The sequence below is a fragment of the Lutra lutra genome, chromosome 16, assembly GCF_902655055.1.
Source record: "Lutra lutra chromosome 16, mLutLut1.2, whole genome shotgun sequence".
NCBI classification, from domain to species: Eukaryota; Metazoa; Chordata; class Mammalia; order Carnivora; family Mustelidae; genus Lutra; species Lutra lutra.
Window position 1 is genome coordinate 36177689 of NC_062293.1, and position 17213 is coordinate 36194901.

General features: G+C 37.1%; 1 protein-coding gene across 2 annotated transcripts in view; it reads left to right on the forward strand.

Annotated features, from left to right (window-relative positions):
* USP32 (ubiquitin specific peptidase 32) overlaps positions 1-17213 on the forward strand; it is a 227442-nt gene that overhangs the window by 197620 nt on the left and 12609 nt on the right. For both annotated transcript variants that reach the window (XM_047706877.1, XM_047706878.1), the window contains exons 21-28: positions 215-320; positions 2049-2222; positions 3031-3205; positions 3881-4032; positions 6124-6235; positions 7359-7570; positions 12749-12933; positions 16873-16959. In XM_047706877.1, the coding sequence (XP_047562833.1) occupies positions 215-320; positions 2049-2222; positions 3031-3205; positions 3881-4032; positions 6124-6235; positions 7359-7570; positions 12749-12933; positions 16873-16959 (1203 nt within the window). The remainder of the gene's footprint in view (positions 1-214; positions 321-2048; positions 2223-3030; positions 3206-3880; positions 4033-6123; positions 6236-7358; positions 7571-12748; positions 12934-16872; positions 16960-17213) is intronic.

Here is a 17213-nt window from a genome sequence, read left to right on the forward strand (position 1 = left end):
ACTTTGATATGAATCCACTGTCACTTAAATCTCCTCTTCTAAACCCTGGGGGAGAAAAGTCTTATTTGCCCTATTTAGTATGAAATAAGGGACAAGGGATACTTCTCTCATTTATAAAGAAATTTGTGCGAAAATAGATGCTAGACATTTCTGTCCCCATGTGATTGTGATTTATGAGAATGTTTGGCAACAAATTTTCCTCTCAAACTTCTAGGACAAATCCTATTGGTATGAAGGGCCATATGGCTAAATGCTATGGGGATTTAGTACAGGAACTTTGGAGTGGAACTCAGAAGAATGTTGCCCCATTAAAGCTTCGGGTAAGCAGATTAAAATAATACTGAAGTATTAAGTCCTAAGCAGTTGTTTAAGTAACTGACTTTTTCTATATGCTTTTTATGTTTAGCTTTTTAGTTTTAGTTTAACTAATGTGTTTTAGATCTTTCATGAGAATAAACTGGATGTCAGATGCTTTTACTTGTTCAGATGTATGCAAAATACTGCTGTAGATGTAGTGTTAGGAAATGATCAAAGTCATAGTCTACATTTGGGTTGTCATTCAGTTTACTAATTTATCAAATATCTTGTATACATAGGAAATCTTCCTTTGTTAGTCCTTTACTGTTAGTAGTATGCTAACTGCAAGGTATACCTCTGAGCCTAATAAATGATACTCAGTACACTTTTTAATGTTACTAAGATAATTAGTTCTATCTATAGAATTTTTTAAAAGACTTTATTTATTTATTTATTTATTTGACACAGAGGGAGAGAGAGCCAGAGGGCACAAGCAGGGGGAGAAGGAAAAGTAGGCTCCCTGGGCTCGATCCCAAGACCCTGGGATCATGACTTGAGCCAAAGGCAAACACTTAACCAACTGAGCCATCCAAGACCCCCCATCTATAGAATTTTAAAAAGCAGCAAGAGGAATGCCTGGGTGGCTCAGTGGATTAAGCATCCAGCTCTTGATCTCAGCTCAGGTCTTGACCTCAGGGTGATGGAGTTTAAGTCCCATATTGGGCTCCACACTGGGCATAGAGCCAAATTAAAAAATAAGTTAATTAAAAATAGGAGCCAGAAAGAATGTAATTACTGAAGTCCATGGATACAAATTTTATATGTAGTGAAGTTACGATGATTTCTTAGGATTATTTTTAATCTTTATTTAAAAACAATACAAAAACTTTTTAGACTAAAAATTAATAATCATTATAGCTAAAAATTTGACTTCTTTTTTTTTTTTTTAAGATTTTATTTATTTATTTGTCAGAGAGAGGGAGAGAGAGCAAGCACAGGCAGACAGAATGGCAGGCAGAGGCAGAGGGAGAAGCAGGCTCCCTGATGAGCAAGGAACCCGATGTGGGACTCGATCCCAGGACGCTGGGATTATGACCTGAGCCGAAGGCAGCTGCTTAACCAACTGAGCCACCCAGGCGTCCCTAAAAATTTGACTTCTTAACCTAATAGCTAAAAATGTGACTTTTTAACCACTTCCAAGCATTACTCTAATTACTTTATGTGTATTAACTCAGTTAATCTTCTAAATAGTCCTAAAATGTAAAGCAATACTATTATCCTCATTTTATGGCTTAGGAAACTAAGGCCCAGGGCAGTTAAATAGCTTGCCCAAGATTATAAGCTAGTAAGTCAGTCCCCACATTTAAACAGGCTATTCTGCCTCCAATAATAAAAGTTAGGATACAAGACTAGAAAAGTTAACCGTAAAAGAAAACACTTTTTCAATGAGAGCAAATGCTATTTTAGTATTTCTGTCCTACATGTCTTAAATAATATCTGTGTGCCTAAAGAACTGTTTGCTTATATGATACTGAACTGGAACACAGTATTGTCCAAAATACCTTTTTTTCCTTGTCATTTGAGATTAAGACTAGAAAGATTTCATGATTATTCAAAATATATTTGCTGAAATCAAGGCAGACTAAATATTATTTACCTTCTCATAATGCTGCTGAATGAATTATGGGACATGTTCATTCCAAATTTTATGTGGTAGCAAATAATGAGTTTGATTCCTGTTATATTTATAGTGGACCATAGCAAAATATGCTCCCAGGTTTAATGGGTTCCAGCAGCAAGATTCCCAAGAACTTCTGGCTTTTCTCTTGGATGGTCTTCATGAAGATCTCAACCGAGTCCATGAGAAGCCATATGTGGAATTGAAGGACAGCGATGGCCGACCAGACTGGGAAGTAGCTGCAGAGGTTTGTCGATTTTGAATTTTTAATGTAAGCAATAGATCAGATGTTCTGGCCACAAACGTGTGTCACACAACTTAAATGCTAATTAAACTATTAACATTTAATTTAATTGAACTATTCTGTGATTTTACTGTGAAAGTGAAGGAATTTATATTTCTCTGTTTAATTCTTATTCAGTAACACCAAAACAAAGCATCTTTAATGCAAGTTTTAGAATTTAGTCGCTTTTTACATTGTAAACTTTTGGGAAAAAATATAGGAATAATTATTCAGTAGAACTTGGGAGTCCCCTTAATTGCTAAAATAATGTGTACAGTCACCAATAGGCATGTTTTATCTACCTTTAATGGACAGAGAACTTTAATACTCACCATTGTCACCATGGTAAGAACAAAAAAAATAGGATTTCCCGTCTGTATTTAATATGTAGGTTGAACAAAAAGAATCAAAGTCCATTCAAGAACTGGTTTTCTGTACTATCTCAGTAGATGGTACATTTTAAATTACATATCTGTACTGTAAATTTACAGGCAGAAAGCTTCCATATTTTTTTTTAATTTAATTTTTTTTCAGTGTTCCAAAATTCATTGTTTATGCACCATACCCAGTGCTCCATGCAGTACGAATGAAGACTAAGGATTGTTTTTTTTTATTGGAGTATAGTTGATATACAATGTTACATTAGCTTCAGAGGATTATATTCTTGACATTTAAACCTAATAGATTTAGCCAGTTTATTTGAATTTGTGTAGAAATAATTATCTTTTGAATTTTAGAAAAAAAAAGTTCTCTAATTTTTTTTCCTTGCTAGGCCTGGGACAACCATCTGAGAAGGAATAGATCAATTGTTGTAGATTTGTTCCATGGGCAGCTGAGGTCCCAAGTCAGATGCAAGACATGTGGGCATATAAGTGTCCGATTTGACCCTTTCAATTTTTTGTCTTTGCCACTACCAATGGACAGTTATATGCACTTAGAAATAACAGGTAGGTCACAAAGTTCTGAAAAATTACTTAACTTCAATGTCTTTTACCTTATTCAGGTAACCTGAGTTTGTAAGTATAGTCATTTCTTTATAATGCATTCTCATAAAAATTGGCCAGCATATTATAATCTAGCAATCTAATTTTAAGAATAATTTGTGGTTTGAAAGACCTGGAATAGGGGTCCAAGCCTTGTACCCACCGATTCCTCTATTAGTTTCATACATGCCAGAAACTCTTTAAAATCTTGCAAGGCCATTCACATTTCTATAGCAGATGAACATCAAAAAATAATGATTGCACTCAGCATCATCCCTAAGTACCATCTATTATAATTTACATATAAAATAAAAATTCTAGACTGAGGGGCACCTGGGTGGCTTAGTCGGTTAAGCGTCTGCCTTCAGCTTAGGTCATGATCCCAGGGTCCTGGGATTGAGCCCCACTCTGGGCTCACTGCTAAGCAGAGGGTCTGCTTCTGTCTTTCCCTCTGTTCTTCCCCCTGCTCATGTTCTGTGTGTGTGTGTCTGTGTCTCTCTCAAATAAATAAATAAAATCTTGTAAAAAAAATTCTAGACTGAAATGTTTGTTATTTCCAAGTCTCACACATACACACACATAGGAAAGCTTTCAGTGAAACCTGTATTTTACTGATAAAAGATGTTTTTCCTTTACTAGTTATTAAGCTGGATGGTACTACCCCTGTACGATATGGACTACGACTGAATATGGATGAAAAGTACACAGGTTTAAAAAAACAGCTGAGCGATCTCTGTGGGCTTAAATCAGAACAAATCCTTCTGGCAGAAGTACATGGTTCCAACATAAAGGTAATATTAACTATTCTTTCTAAGAAAACCTTGATTCCATCCTTCAAAGATCATAGTTTTCTCAGGGCACCTGGATGGCTCAGTCACTTGGGTGGCTAACTCTTGATTTTAGCTTAGGTCATGATCTCGGGGTCTTGGGATCAAGCTCCCGTGGCCATCTCCTTGCTCGGCAGGGAGTCTGTTCCCTCTTCCTCTGCTTTTCTCCCTGCTCTAGCTCTCTCAGATAAGTAAAATCTTTTAAATTTAAAAAAAAAAAAATCACAGTTTGGTCAATTAATGACTGAAGGAGATAATAAAATGCAACAGAGACTGAACAAAAAAATTTCTCAAGTTTCCCATTCCAGAAATTTTAAAAAGGGTTATCTACCAGCATTAAAAAGTAATAATAGTAGTGGCATTTTTAAAAAATAGAAACATGTAAGTCCAGTGCTATCTATATGGAGTAATCTAGCTATGTCACTGCAGTATAGAATTACCCTAGTGACTACTGCTGCTACACTTTATGGTCCTCCTATATTACTATGCTCACTAGAATTCTTCCTAGGTTAAAATACATAGTTATAAATGTGTTCTTTTATTATTTCTTTATTAATATATACACCTGGCCTTTCAATACACTAAGTTAGAGAGCAAAGGCAAATGACATAAATCAGTCCTTTCTGCATACCAGCTGGAAAAAAATAAGCAATTTAATAAATATATATACATTATATATAATGTGGAATATATTATATATACATTATATATAATGTGGATATACATATATATTGCCTACATATATAATATATATATTGCCTAAAACTAATATACACCATATGTTAACAAACTAGAATTTAAATAAAAACTTGAGGGGCCCCTGGGTGGCTCAGTGGGTTAAAGCCTCTGCCTTCCGCTCAGGTCATGATCTCGGTCCTGGGATCGAGCCCCACATCAGGCTCTCCGCTAAGAAGGGAGCCTGCTTGCCCCTCTCTCTCTGCCTGCCTCTCTGCCTGCTTGTGATCTCTGTCTGTCAAATAAATAAAAAATTTTTAAAAATAATAAAATTAAATAAATAAAAACTTGAAACAGGGGCACCTGGGTGGCTCAGTGGGTTGGGCCTCTGCCTTCAGCTCAGGTCATGATCTCAGGGTCCTGCTATTGAGCCCCGAGTCAGGCTCAGTCAGCTCTGCTCAGTGGAGAGCCTGCTTCCCACTCTCTCTCTGCCTGCCTCTCTACCTACTTTTGATCTCTCAGTCAAATAAAATCTTTCAAGAAAAAAAAACTCGAAACAAAAAAATAAATAAATATAGGTGGGTGGGGGTGGAGTAACTGGGTATCAGGCGTTAAGAGGGCATGTGATATAATGCACAGTGGATGAATAACTGAACTCTGCATCTGAAACTAATGCTACACTGTATGCTAACTAATTGAATGTATTTGTTTTTTTATTGCAAGATTTTATTCATGATTTAAGAGAGAGGAAGCTAGAGAGGGCACAAGGGGGGTTGAGGGCAGAGGGAGAAGCAGGCAGAGGGAGGAGCAGACTCCCTGCTGAGCAGGGAGCCCAATGTAGGACATGATCCTGGGACTCCAGGATCACGACCTGAGTGAAAGGCAGACGCTTAACTGACTGAGCCACCCAGGCGCCCAACTAATTGAATTTAAATAAAATAAGCTTAAAACATTTTTCAGTAAAATAATAAGTATGTTGCCTACCCTGAATTGAGCTCCTACCATTGGTATTATAACATTTATCTTTGGGCTTTCTTAACAAACTCACCTAATTAATGTTTTTCTCATGTGTAAAGCAAAGGTAAGAGCTCTCTGAGTTTGGTGTTTAGATGCTTGAAATGAAGGACCAATCTTAAGGAGCCAGTTATGGAAAACATACTTTTTTCCTATGGAAAGGGATAATGGTTTTGTCAGTAAGGTTAGTTTTAGTTTTCAGCCAGTTTATCAAGCTTTCATCTTTTAGTTGTTTGAGAATTATTGTCTTTTTGTTTGTTTTATTGGTGAAAGCATCTAAAACATTAGCTTGTATGTATCAGAGAGAATGATTTTCCATTTTATCTGAAAAATTTCCCCTTCTCATCTTATCTTTTTTTTCTGTAGAATTTTCCTCAGGACAACCAAAAAGTACGGCTCTCAGTGAGTGGGTTTTTGTGTGCATTTGAAATCCCCATTCCTGGATCTCCAATTTCAGCTTCTAGTCCAATACAGACAGGTAAGATAGAACTAGAGCTCCCTCTTGTGATTTTAGCTTTAAATATTGGCCTAAGAGCTTATATTTGTTTGAGCTAAAGATATTTGGGCAAAAGAACTTTGGAGCCTGACGGAAACCTTGGTGATCATTTGGCTCAAATTCCGCATTTTTTAGATGAAAAGCCTAAAATTCAGGCAATACAAGTGACAGGTAGATGGTTAACTAAATCTTCCACTGGAATTCAGATTTCTTAATTCTTTTTATCTGACATTAACATGGCAATAGATGGTGTAAGAGATATATACAATCAGAAAATAAAACCATAAACATAGCTAAAAAAGAATCTGTTTTAGGGTTGGGATGGAAAATAAAAACAAAAAAAAGTTACTGTTTATTTAATATTGCATGTGATTTGATACAGTTGTCTTAGTCTTTTTGACCATATAGTATTGTTTGTCTGTCCTATAACCTTTTCCATCCAATAGAATATCCACTAGTCACATGGAGTGTTGAGCACTGTTGAGACTGAAACAAATGCATTTTTAATTAAATTTAAATTTAAAAAGTGTTTTTCATCATCATTTGTAACAAATATATTCCTTTGGCTGGTGAGGTGTTGCTAATGGGGGAGGCTTTGCATTTGTGGGAACAAAGGGTATATGGGAAATCTGTGTACCCTTCCTTTTTAGTATGCTATATATATAAAGTGGCTCTAAAAAATAAAGTATTTTATTAAAAAGATTACAAAAAAGGCAACATTTAGCTAGAGACCACTGTATTCAACTAAACATTTTTAAGAGAATGGAGAAATGAATTTGTAGAGGAAGAAGAAGATAAGAGAGAACTGTTTGCATGCAACAATATGGTGCTGATCGAGGTTCTTAAAAAAATTTTACTTAAACTTTTCAGAAAACTTTCCAGCAGTTACTCTTGGTTTGTTATTTAGTCTTAAATGTGAGTTATAGAAGTAGAATCTGAAATTAAAATCTTCCAATCTAGAATTATTATTTGAACTATGATTTCTCCCCGTCCTTTGCTAAAAGAGAATCTACTACAGTGGTCTGGGTCCCCACATTATTTGAGAAAAGAGCAAAGGTGAAGGCACCAGAAGCTTATTATGCTGTACTTATCTTTAAATTTGTAGATTTCTCCTCTTCCCCATCTACAAATGGAATGTTCACTCTAACCACCAATGGGGACTTGCCCCGACCAATATTCATACCGAATGGAATGCCAAACACTGTTGTGCCATGTGGAACTGAGAAGAACTTCACAAATGGAATGGTGAATGGTCATATGCCATCTCTTCCTGACAATTCCTTTACGGGCTACATCATTGCAGTCCACCGAAAAATGGTTAGTTTAATGTTAGGCAAGTTATTGCTGGTCTTGCCAGTGTCATTTGTGAAACATAGCCACTTTCTGTCTTTGGAGCATCTTCATTGTGTTCACTTTCAATGTATTATGATGATATTGTATGTGATTAGAGCCGGGATTTGTTATCACACATGCTGACCTATGTATGAAATGACATTCCTCACTCATATTAAACAGCAATAAGATAGCTGGTACATCAGAATACTACTTTCTTTTAACGGTTTCTGTCTCCTATGTTACATACGCATGTACACCTTCTCTGCCACATAAATGTGGATACCTTTGGAGATTGGTTGGTTGGTTGGTTGGTTGGAGAGAAACAAGGATGTTCTTGGGTAAAACATGTTGTTTCCTAGGACTGCTATAAAAAATTAGCACAAACTTGGTGATTAAAACAACAGAAATGTATTCTTTCATACATAGTTCTAAAGGCTGGAAGTCTAAAATCAAGACGTCTGAAATCAACAGGGCTGTGCTCCCTCCAAAGGCTTTAGGGGAGAATCCTTCCTTGTCTCTTCCAGCTTCTGTAGGCATTTCTTAGCTCAGAACTCCAATCTGTGCCTCCTCCTTTACGTGGTCTTCTCCTTCTCCCTTTGCTTTTCACTAATAAGATTTACTGATAAGAACACTTGTCATTAGATTGAGAGGCCATCCAGATATGAGGATTTCTCAACCTCAAGAGCCTCAAGTTAATTACATTTGCAAAAACTATTTTGCCAAATAGGGTCACATTCACAAGTTCAGGGGAGTTAGGATGTAGACATATCTTTTGGGGAGCCACCATTCAATCCACTACGGACATCGGTTGTCATAGTATGAAAAAAATTAAGTACCTAGAAATAAACTACAATAGACATATAAGGCATCTATATGGAAAACGATAAAATATTGACAAAAACTTTAAAAGACTCAAATATTTGAAGGACTAGACCATGTTCATGGATTAGAAGACCCAATATTTCAAAGATACCAGTTCTCCACAAACTGATCTACAGATTCAAAGCACAATCCCAATGAAAATTCTAACTCTGTGTATAGATGATTGTGTATGTATAACTCGATAAGCTGAATCTAAAATCGAAGTACAGGGATGCCTAGCTGGGGGTAGAGCATGCAACCCCTGATCTTGGGGTCTTGAGTTTAAGCCCCATGTTGGGTGTAGAGCTTACTTTAAAAAAAAAAAAAAGGTAGAAGTACAAAGCACCAAAATAACCAAAACATTCTTGAAGAAAAATAAAGCATGAGGAATTGAGCTACCAGATACTATAATTTTATAACACTACAGTACTTAAGACATTGTGATATTGGTGTGAGAAAAGACAAGTAGACCAGTGAACTAGAATAGAGAGCCCAGAATCAGGTTCACAAACGTAGGAACACTTGATTTATGACAAAGATGGCATTGAAGATCAATGAGAGAAAGACAGTTTTCTCAGTCTCTCTCACCACACCGTGTTCAATTCCAGGTGGGCTATAGAACTAAATGTGAAAGCAAAACAATAAAACAATGCCCAGAAGATATTAAAGGTGAATACATTCATGACCTTGATGTAGGGAAAGACTGCTTAAATAGGGTACAAAAAGCACTAACCATAAAGGAAAAGATTAACAAATTGATTATCATTAAAATTAAGAACTTTAGTTCCATCAAAAGACACCATTAAGAGAGTAAAAAGGCAAGCCTTGGAGTAGAAGATGTTTGTAATGCCTATAACTGCCAAAAGGCTCAATCCAGAAAATACAAAGGGCTTACATAAATTATTAAGAAAAAAGCAGTTCCATAAAAAATGGTTGATATTTAAATAGGCACTTCACAGAAAGGATATTCAGATAGCCAGTAACCATATCAAAAAGTGATCAGCCACACTATGAACCAGGGGAATGCAAATTAAAGTCACATTACCCTATCAGTGTACACCCACCAGAAGAGCTAAGATTAAACAGGTTGATAGCGTTGGTAAGGATATTTGAGCAACAGGGACTCTCATACCCTGCTATTAAAAGTATAAATTAATATAGCTCTTTTAGAAAATAGTTACCTAGTTAAAGATAAATCTTCTTTTTAAGCATCTAAAAACAGACATGTGTACCAGGAGATATATACAAGAATATTCATTCAGATAACAGCATTATCTGTAATATCCTCTCTCTCTCTGCCTACTTGTGATCTCTGTCTGTCAAAAAAAAAAAAATCTTTAAATAATCTCTACACCCAAAGTGGGGCTCAAACATTATAATCCTGAGATCAAGAGTCCCATGTGCCACCAAATGAGCCAGACAGGCACCCCTTGCCACTATTTATTTAAGCTTAGTTAAATAGATGATTCTAAGACCACATTTCATGTGTTGATGTTTTTACAAGACTCACTATGCCCTTTAATTTCTTCTTTCAAAGTACTTAAGTACTTGAATTTACCATTTCTTCATTTTCCCTGCCACTTTCTTTCAGACCTTATTGCTATCATGGTTGAATTACTTTGAAAGTAGTTTTTTTTTTCTATTCCCTTCTACAAGGTACAAAAAGAAAAGGAATAAGGCAAGGCAACATAAGCAATATTCAGAAAATAAAGGGAGAAATAGAAAAACAGTATTGACATGACAGCTAAAGGGCAAGTCAATTTAAAAGAAAAAAAAAAGTAGTTTACATGGGCTAGAGAAGTCAAAAAGTGAAAACTACAGTTTCACAGTGTAACCTAGTAAAAAAATGAGGAAGTTCTTTGCATAGTCATGTCAAATGAGTTATTTCAACTGAGAGGAAAAGTTATTAGGAGACAGCAAAAGGAGAATTTCTGGTGTAGGAAAGTGGGAGTGTTACCCTTAGGGAAACTGAGCAGAATCTCTGTAAGGTACTGGGAGAAGTTACCCTCAAGAGGATGAAAATTTTGTGTGGGTTTAGAAAAGAGTTACACTGATAAGAGTAGAGGAAAGAGATCATTGCTTAGCTGATCTCATTTAGTCTTATTTAGTTAAGTAAGTCATCTGCGGAGAGTGGAAGAATAGTAGAAGTTCAAGTAGAGAAGAACTAATCTACGTTTTTAGTTTTTTTTTAATTTTTTTATTTTTATTTTTTTTAGAAGATGTTATTTATTTATTTGTCAGAGAGAGAGGGAGAACACAAGCAGGCAGAGCAGCAGGCAGAGGCAGAGAGAGAAGCAGGCTCCCCGCTGAGCAAGGAGCCCGATGCGGGACTCGATCCCAGGACCCTGGGATCATGACCTGAGCCGAAGACAGCGGCTTAACCAACTGAGCCACCCAGACGTCCCCGTTTTTAGGTTTTTAAAAGTTCTGAATTCTAAAATAGTTCTGAATTTATCCACATTTCTCTGAGTCTTGTAAAAACATCAACACATGAAATGTGGTCTTAGAATCATCTATTTAACTAAGCTTAAATAAATAGTGGCAAGGGGTGCCTGTCTGGCTCATTTGGTGGCACATGGGACTCTTGATCTCAGGGTTGTAAGTTTGAGCCCCACTTTGGGTGTAGAGATTATTTAAAGATTTTATTTATTTATTTATTTATTTTTTATTTGACAGACAGAGATCACAAGTAGGCAGAGAGAGAGAGGAAGGGAAGCAGGCGCCCTGCTGAGCAGAGAGCCCGATGCGGGGCTCGATCCCAGGACCCTGGGATCATGACCTGAGCCAAAGGCAGCGGCTTTAACCCACTGAGCCACCCAGGCGCCCCTGTAGAGATTATTTAAAAAGAAAATCCTTTAGGGGCACCTAGGTGGCTCAGTCAGTTAAGTGGCTGCCTTTATCTCAGGTCATGATCCCAGAGTCCTGGGATCGAGTCCTGCATCCGGCTCCCTGCTCAGCCGGGAGTTTTGTTCTTCTTCTCCCTCTGCCTGCTGCTCTGTCTGCTTGTGCTATTTCCCTCTGTCAAATAAATAAATAAAAAGTAAAATAAAATCTTTTGAAAACTTTTACTTAAAAAAAAAAATAATGGCAAGATAAAATGCTTGAGAATCTGAAATGAAAGTCTTTTCCCCTAGAAACTAGATAACCTTTAGTGAGTTTCTAAGTTGTTGATTTAGCTTCTGTAAGTACTACACAGAGACCATACTTAAAAAATTAAATGTCCTGGGGCACCTGGGTGGCTCAGTGGGTTAAAGCCTCTACCTTCGGCTCAGGTCATGATCCCATGGTCCTGGGATCAAGCCCCGCATCGGGCTCTCTGCTCAGCAGGGAGCCTGCTTCCTTCTCTCTCTCTCTGCCTACTTGTGATCTCTGTCTGTCAAATAAATAAGAATTAAATGTCCTAAGTGCTAGGCAGCTTTTTTAAAAAAATTAACATATAATGTATTATTTGTTTCAGCAGCACAGGTCTGTGAATCATCAGTCTTACACAATTCACAGCACTCACCATAGCACATACCCTCCCCAATGTCCATCACCCAGCCCCTGCTAGGCAGTTTTTTTCAGTAATTCAGTAATTCTGAAAAAATTCTAATTTTTTTCAGTAACTCTAACCAACCTTTCTATTACATTAAACTTTTGTTTTATTAAGCAGCTATTTCCAAGCTACTTCTGTGTAGTATCTCTATATTAAGGAATATCATAAAAATCTCAACATACTAAAAGCAAATATTTTTAAAGTGTACCTTTTATTCTATCATGTAATTAAAAAAAAAAACTAAAGTCACTCAGCTACTTTTAGGAAGATGCATAAGTTTTTATAACATTAATTGGCTGGGTTTTGTACCTTTCCAAAAGTTTGAGAATTATGCTGTAACAATAGCTATCACCACCTTACTAGAAAATTGCATTTTGAGGGAGTTTTGGTTTACTGGCATACTTTCTAGAGAAAGGATTTTAATTGCTTTTAAAAGCCTTGAGCTCTGAAACTATCACTAGTTTTTATGTATGATTCAGTATGTGTGAGAAATATTTATCAGAGAAAACTAGTTTGAAAATACTAAATGCTGAAAATGTCTGTTTGATAGATAACAGCTCTGAAACTGGCAATACCTCAACCTTTCAGTGACTCCACTTTAAATCACCAGTCTCTTCATATTAATAAAAAATGGTTCTGTCAATAAGGGGAGGTGTGATAGTGACGCCGAAAATAACGATGTCTGTTACTGGCAGTCTTAGAAGAGTGAAAAGGAGGAATCAAAGACCTGTCTTCTCAGCCTTCTCTTTTGTTTGTACATACAGATGAGGACAGAACTCTATTTCCTTTCATCTCAGAAGAATCGCCCCAGCCTCTTTGGAATGCCACTGATTGTTCCATGTACCGTGCATACCCGGAAGAAGGATTTGTATGATGCGGTTTGGATTCAGGTGTCTCGATTAGCCAGCCCACTCCCGCCTCAGGAAGCCAGTAACCATGCTCAGGATTGGTGAGTTTAGGGGATCAGCCTAGACCTGTGGTTTCCAAACTCAAGAAGAAGAATTTCTGTGAATTCTGTGTGATCCATAGGATACTTTCCATGTTAGGTTAATCACTTGTCGAACAACCATCCAGAAAGTATATAATTCAACCATTTGGTTTGATCTTTGAATAGGAGACTATATAGCTTCCTTTCATCACCTAGACATTCTAGTGTCTAAAAATCCTTTCATTCTCTGGGACGCCTGGGTGGCTCAGTTGGTTGGACAACTGCCTTCGGCTCAGGTCATGATCCCGGAGTCCCGGGATCGAGTCCCGCATCGGGCTCCCAGCTCCATGGGGAGTCTGCTTCTCCCTCTGACCTTCTCCTCGCTCATGCTCTCTCTCACTGTCTCTCTCTCAAATAAATAAATAAAATCTTTAAAAAAAAAAAAAATCCTTTCATTCTCTAATCTCTTACCTAAAATCCTTCCTGCTAATGCTTTAAATCCTTCAGGTAATATCCTTGACTTCTGTTATTGCAAAACTAGAGACTATGAATTCACCAGGAAATTTGTATCCTCTAGTGTGCGTTTCTATATATGAACTCTAAAAAATTCCCATGCCATAACAAATGATTCAGTTAGATTATTTCCATACTATGTCAGTTTAACACAGAATAATATCATAAGTCTAGGTAAAGAAAATAAACATCTTCTGTTTTCTTTCCATTCCTCCTACCAGTGTTCTATTAGATTCGTAAATATATTTATTTGTAATAATTGTTGGGATCATGATGCATTACTTATATCTGAACTGAACTACTGTTTATTATCTTGTCATAGTGCAGGTGAGAGCTCAGCTTCTGTGTTAACTGAATAGAAGTTCTCTTTGCAGATAGGTTATGGCATGGGGTTTTTTGATGACTAGGGTAAGGCTTAAGCATAAATCTTAAAGGAAAACTGCAAATAATAAGGAATTTAGTTGAGGAATGTTGTGCTTAGTAAAAATGACAGTAGGCGGGGCGCCTGGGTGGCTCAGTGGGTTAAAACCTCTGCCTTCAGCTCAGGTCATGACCCCAGGGTCCTGGGATCAAGCCCCGCATCAGGCTCTCTGCTCGGCGGGGAGCCTGCCTCCCCCTCTCTCTCTCCCTGTCTCTCTGCCTACTTGTGATCTCTGTCAAATAAATAAATAAAATCTTAAAAAAAAAAAAAAAAGACAGTAGGGCAAGATTAAATTTGAAGCAAAAGTCTTACTGAATTGAAGGACTTCCAAATGAGGACTTTTCCCAGGGTTTGCTAATGAATTAGATATAGAGTATGAGGGAAAGAGAAATCCAAGCTTGGTTTTCAGCCTTAGGACTTGTTTGTGAATGGTGTTAACACTTAATGAATGGAAAAACTGAGAAAGGAGTATGTTTGGGCAAGAGATGACAGGAATCAAGTTAAATTCAAGATGTAGGTTATATTTTCAAGTAGGAAATAGAATTAGGTGTCCTTTGCTAGAGATAGAAACATAGGTGTCAACAGCAAATAGTTGATATTTAAAGCCTTGAGACCAGATGGTATCATTTAGGGAGTAAGAATTAGAGAAGACACCCACAATCTAATTCCTGATCCCTTCCAACATTTAGAGGTTGAAAAATGACAACAAAAGAGATTGAGAAGGAACAGCGAGTGATGTAAGAAGAAAATCAAGAGTAAGTCGTGTCCCAAAAGTTAAGTGAAGAAGTGTTTAAAGGAAGATCTGGTCAATTTTGAGTGCTGCAGAGAGATTGAGAAGGGGACTGGGAACTGACCACTGGACTTGATAAAATGGCAGTCTGTGGTGACCTTCGCAAAAGCTGTTTTAGTGGAGTAGTGTAGATGAAGGCATGGAGGTTAGACTAGGTAAGAAAAAAGTGCTTCTACGAGCAATAAAAAAGATAATAAGAGTTCACCTTTTAAAGATAACACACTGAAATATTAATGAAAATGATAAAATGCCTCTAATTCCCTTCAAAAATAATTAATGGGTCACAATAACCAAGAGCTAGAAACTGTTTATGTTCATAAACAGACAAATGGATAAACAAAATGTGGTGTACCATATAATGGAGGATTCGCCAACCATAAAAAGGAATGAAGTTCCCGTACACACTACAGCATAGATGTACCTTGGAAACATTATACTAAGTGAAATAAGCCAGACACAAAAGGACAAATACTGTGTGATTTAACTTTTATAAGATATCTCAAGTAGGAAATTCATAGACAGAAAGTAGATTAGAGGTTACCAAGGTTTGGGAGAAGAGCTGTAGGGGAATTATTATTGCTTGATGGGTACAGAGTTTCTCTTTGAGAAGATGAAAAATTCCTGAGATGGATAGTGGTGATGGTTGCACAACATTGTGAATGTACTTGATGCTACTGAATTGTATACTTAAAAATGGTTAAATGGTAAATTTTATGTATATTTTAGCTTTTTTTTTTTTTAATGGAATAAAAGAATCTTACGGAGGTAGGTAAGGGTATAGATGAAATAAAAGTGCCCAAGAGTTGATGATGATTATAGCCAGGTGACAGATACCTGGGGTTTCATTGTCTAGTTCTCCATTTTTGTGAGCGTTAATGTCAGTAAGTTTGCATGTTTACATTAGAGGGACAAATTCCTAGAATTGAGGATCTGTATAAAAGAATATTTTGAGGGACAGTGGACAAGGAGAAAAGTGAGGATTTGAGGACAGCGATGAGGAATTTCTCTTCGGTCCCTGGGGGCCTGGGTGACTTAGTCACTTAAGCATTTGCCTTGGGTCCAGGTCATGATCCTGGGGTCATGCCCCACATCAGGCACTCTGCTCAGCGGGGAGTCTGCTTCTCCCTCTACCTTTGCCCCTCATTCTTGCTCTCAGGCACGTGCTCTCTAATACATAAAATCTTTTTAAAAATAAATAAATAAGAAGTAAATAAAAAAGAAATTTCTCTTTGGCCAAAGAATTGTTAAAGTAGTGATACTTGAATAAGTGATTTAAAAGGATAGGAGATGGATGGTCGTTGCAAAGCAGGATATTTGGAACTGAGATTTTTGGAGGTCGTAAATTCCTTATCGTGGCTTCATTATCTTTGGCAACCACGTAGTAGCCAGTACCAATTGCCAGATATGCTGTCCTTCATTGCTTCTTATTGGGGAAAGGATGAATACATATTTTTTTAAGTTGGAGAATTCAAGGCTCTCTTGCAGCTAAAAGACATTACTCTGAGAATGTTATGTACCTTATAGCTTTGAGTAGTTAAAGCAGGGAAGAAGAGTGCCTCTCTTGAACCACATCAGGGTTCTCATTAAAGAAAGCTTCTAGTCAGCTCTTCTAAAAAACCATTATGAGGGGTGCCTGGGTGGCTCAGTTGGTGAGACGGCTGCCTTCGGCTTAGGTCAGGACCCAAAAGTCCCACATCGGGCTCCCCCTGCTCTGTGGGGAGCCTGCTTCTCCCTCTCCCTTTGCCTGCCACTCCCTCTGCTTGCGCTCTTTCTTTCTCTCTCCATGAAATAATTAAAATCTTTAAAAAAAAAAAAAAAATACGACCTTTCAGCCTTCTGTGCTGTGTCAATGTTCTTGTCATGGAAAGATGTAATTATTTTAGTTTAATGTGAATTAAATCTTATGATAGAATTAGAACTGAAGGATAATTGGTATTTGATTTCATAATTTGCTGCTCTTATAAAATTTGCGTGGACCACATGGACTGTCTTATTAGAGACATCTGGCAATCTAGTCTGTCTACCCTTCTGTATGCAGGGATACAGCGTGGGAGCCCTGAGTGTGGTTGGTACAGGGCTGCTGCTAATGGGTTAAGATAACCAGCATCGAACCATCACCATGAGCCTACTGCTATGACAGATGTCCCTGCCTTGGGTTACTTTAAGAGAAAATGAAAAGGATTTGAGACCTCAAATCAGAAATGTTTTTTATACTCTGGTTTATGTTCTGTTTCAGTGATGACAGTATGGGCTATCAATATCCCTTCACTCTACGAGTTGTGCAGAAAGATGGGAACTCCTGTGCTTGGTGCCCATGGTATAGGTAAAGTGATCTTCTGCAAAGGAAAAATCTTAGTAGAATTGCAACTTGAGATATTATACCTTTTTTATAAGGTTTCCAGTTTTTGGAAGTAATACTGAATAATGAGAAGCTTAAAATAAACTTGGGAATTTTTTACTGATCTTTTCCTTATAATGAGGTCTATAGCTTAGTTTTGCTCTTGAGCCTTAGCTGGTTCTGTAAACTGTGCTCCTCATCAAATTCATAGTTTATGATCAACATTTATTATTTTATAC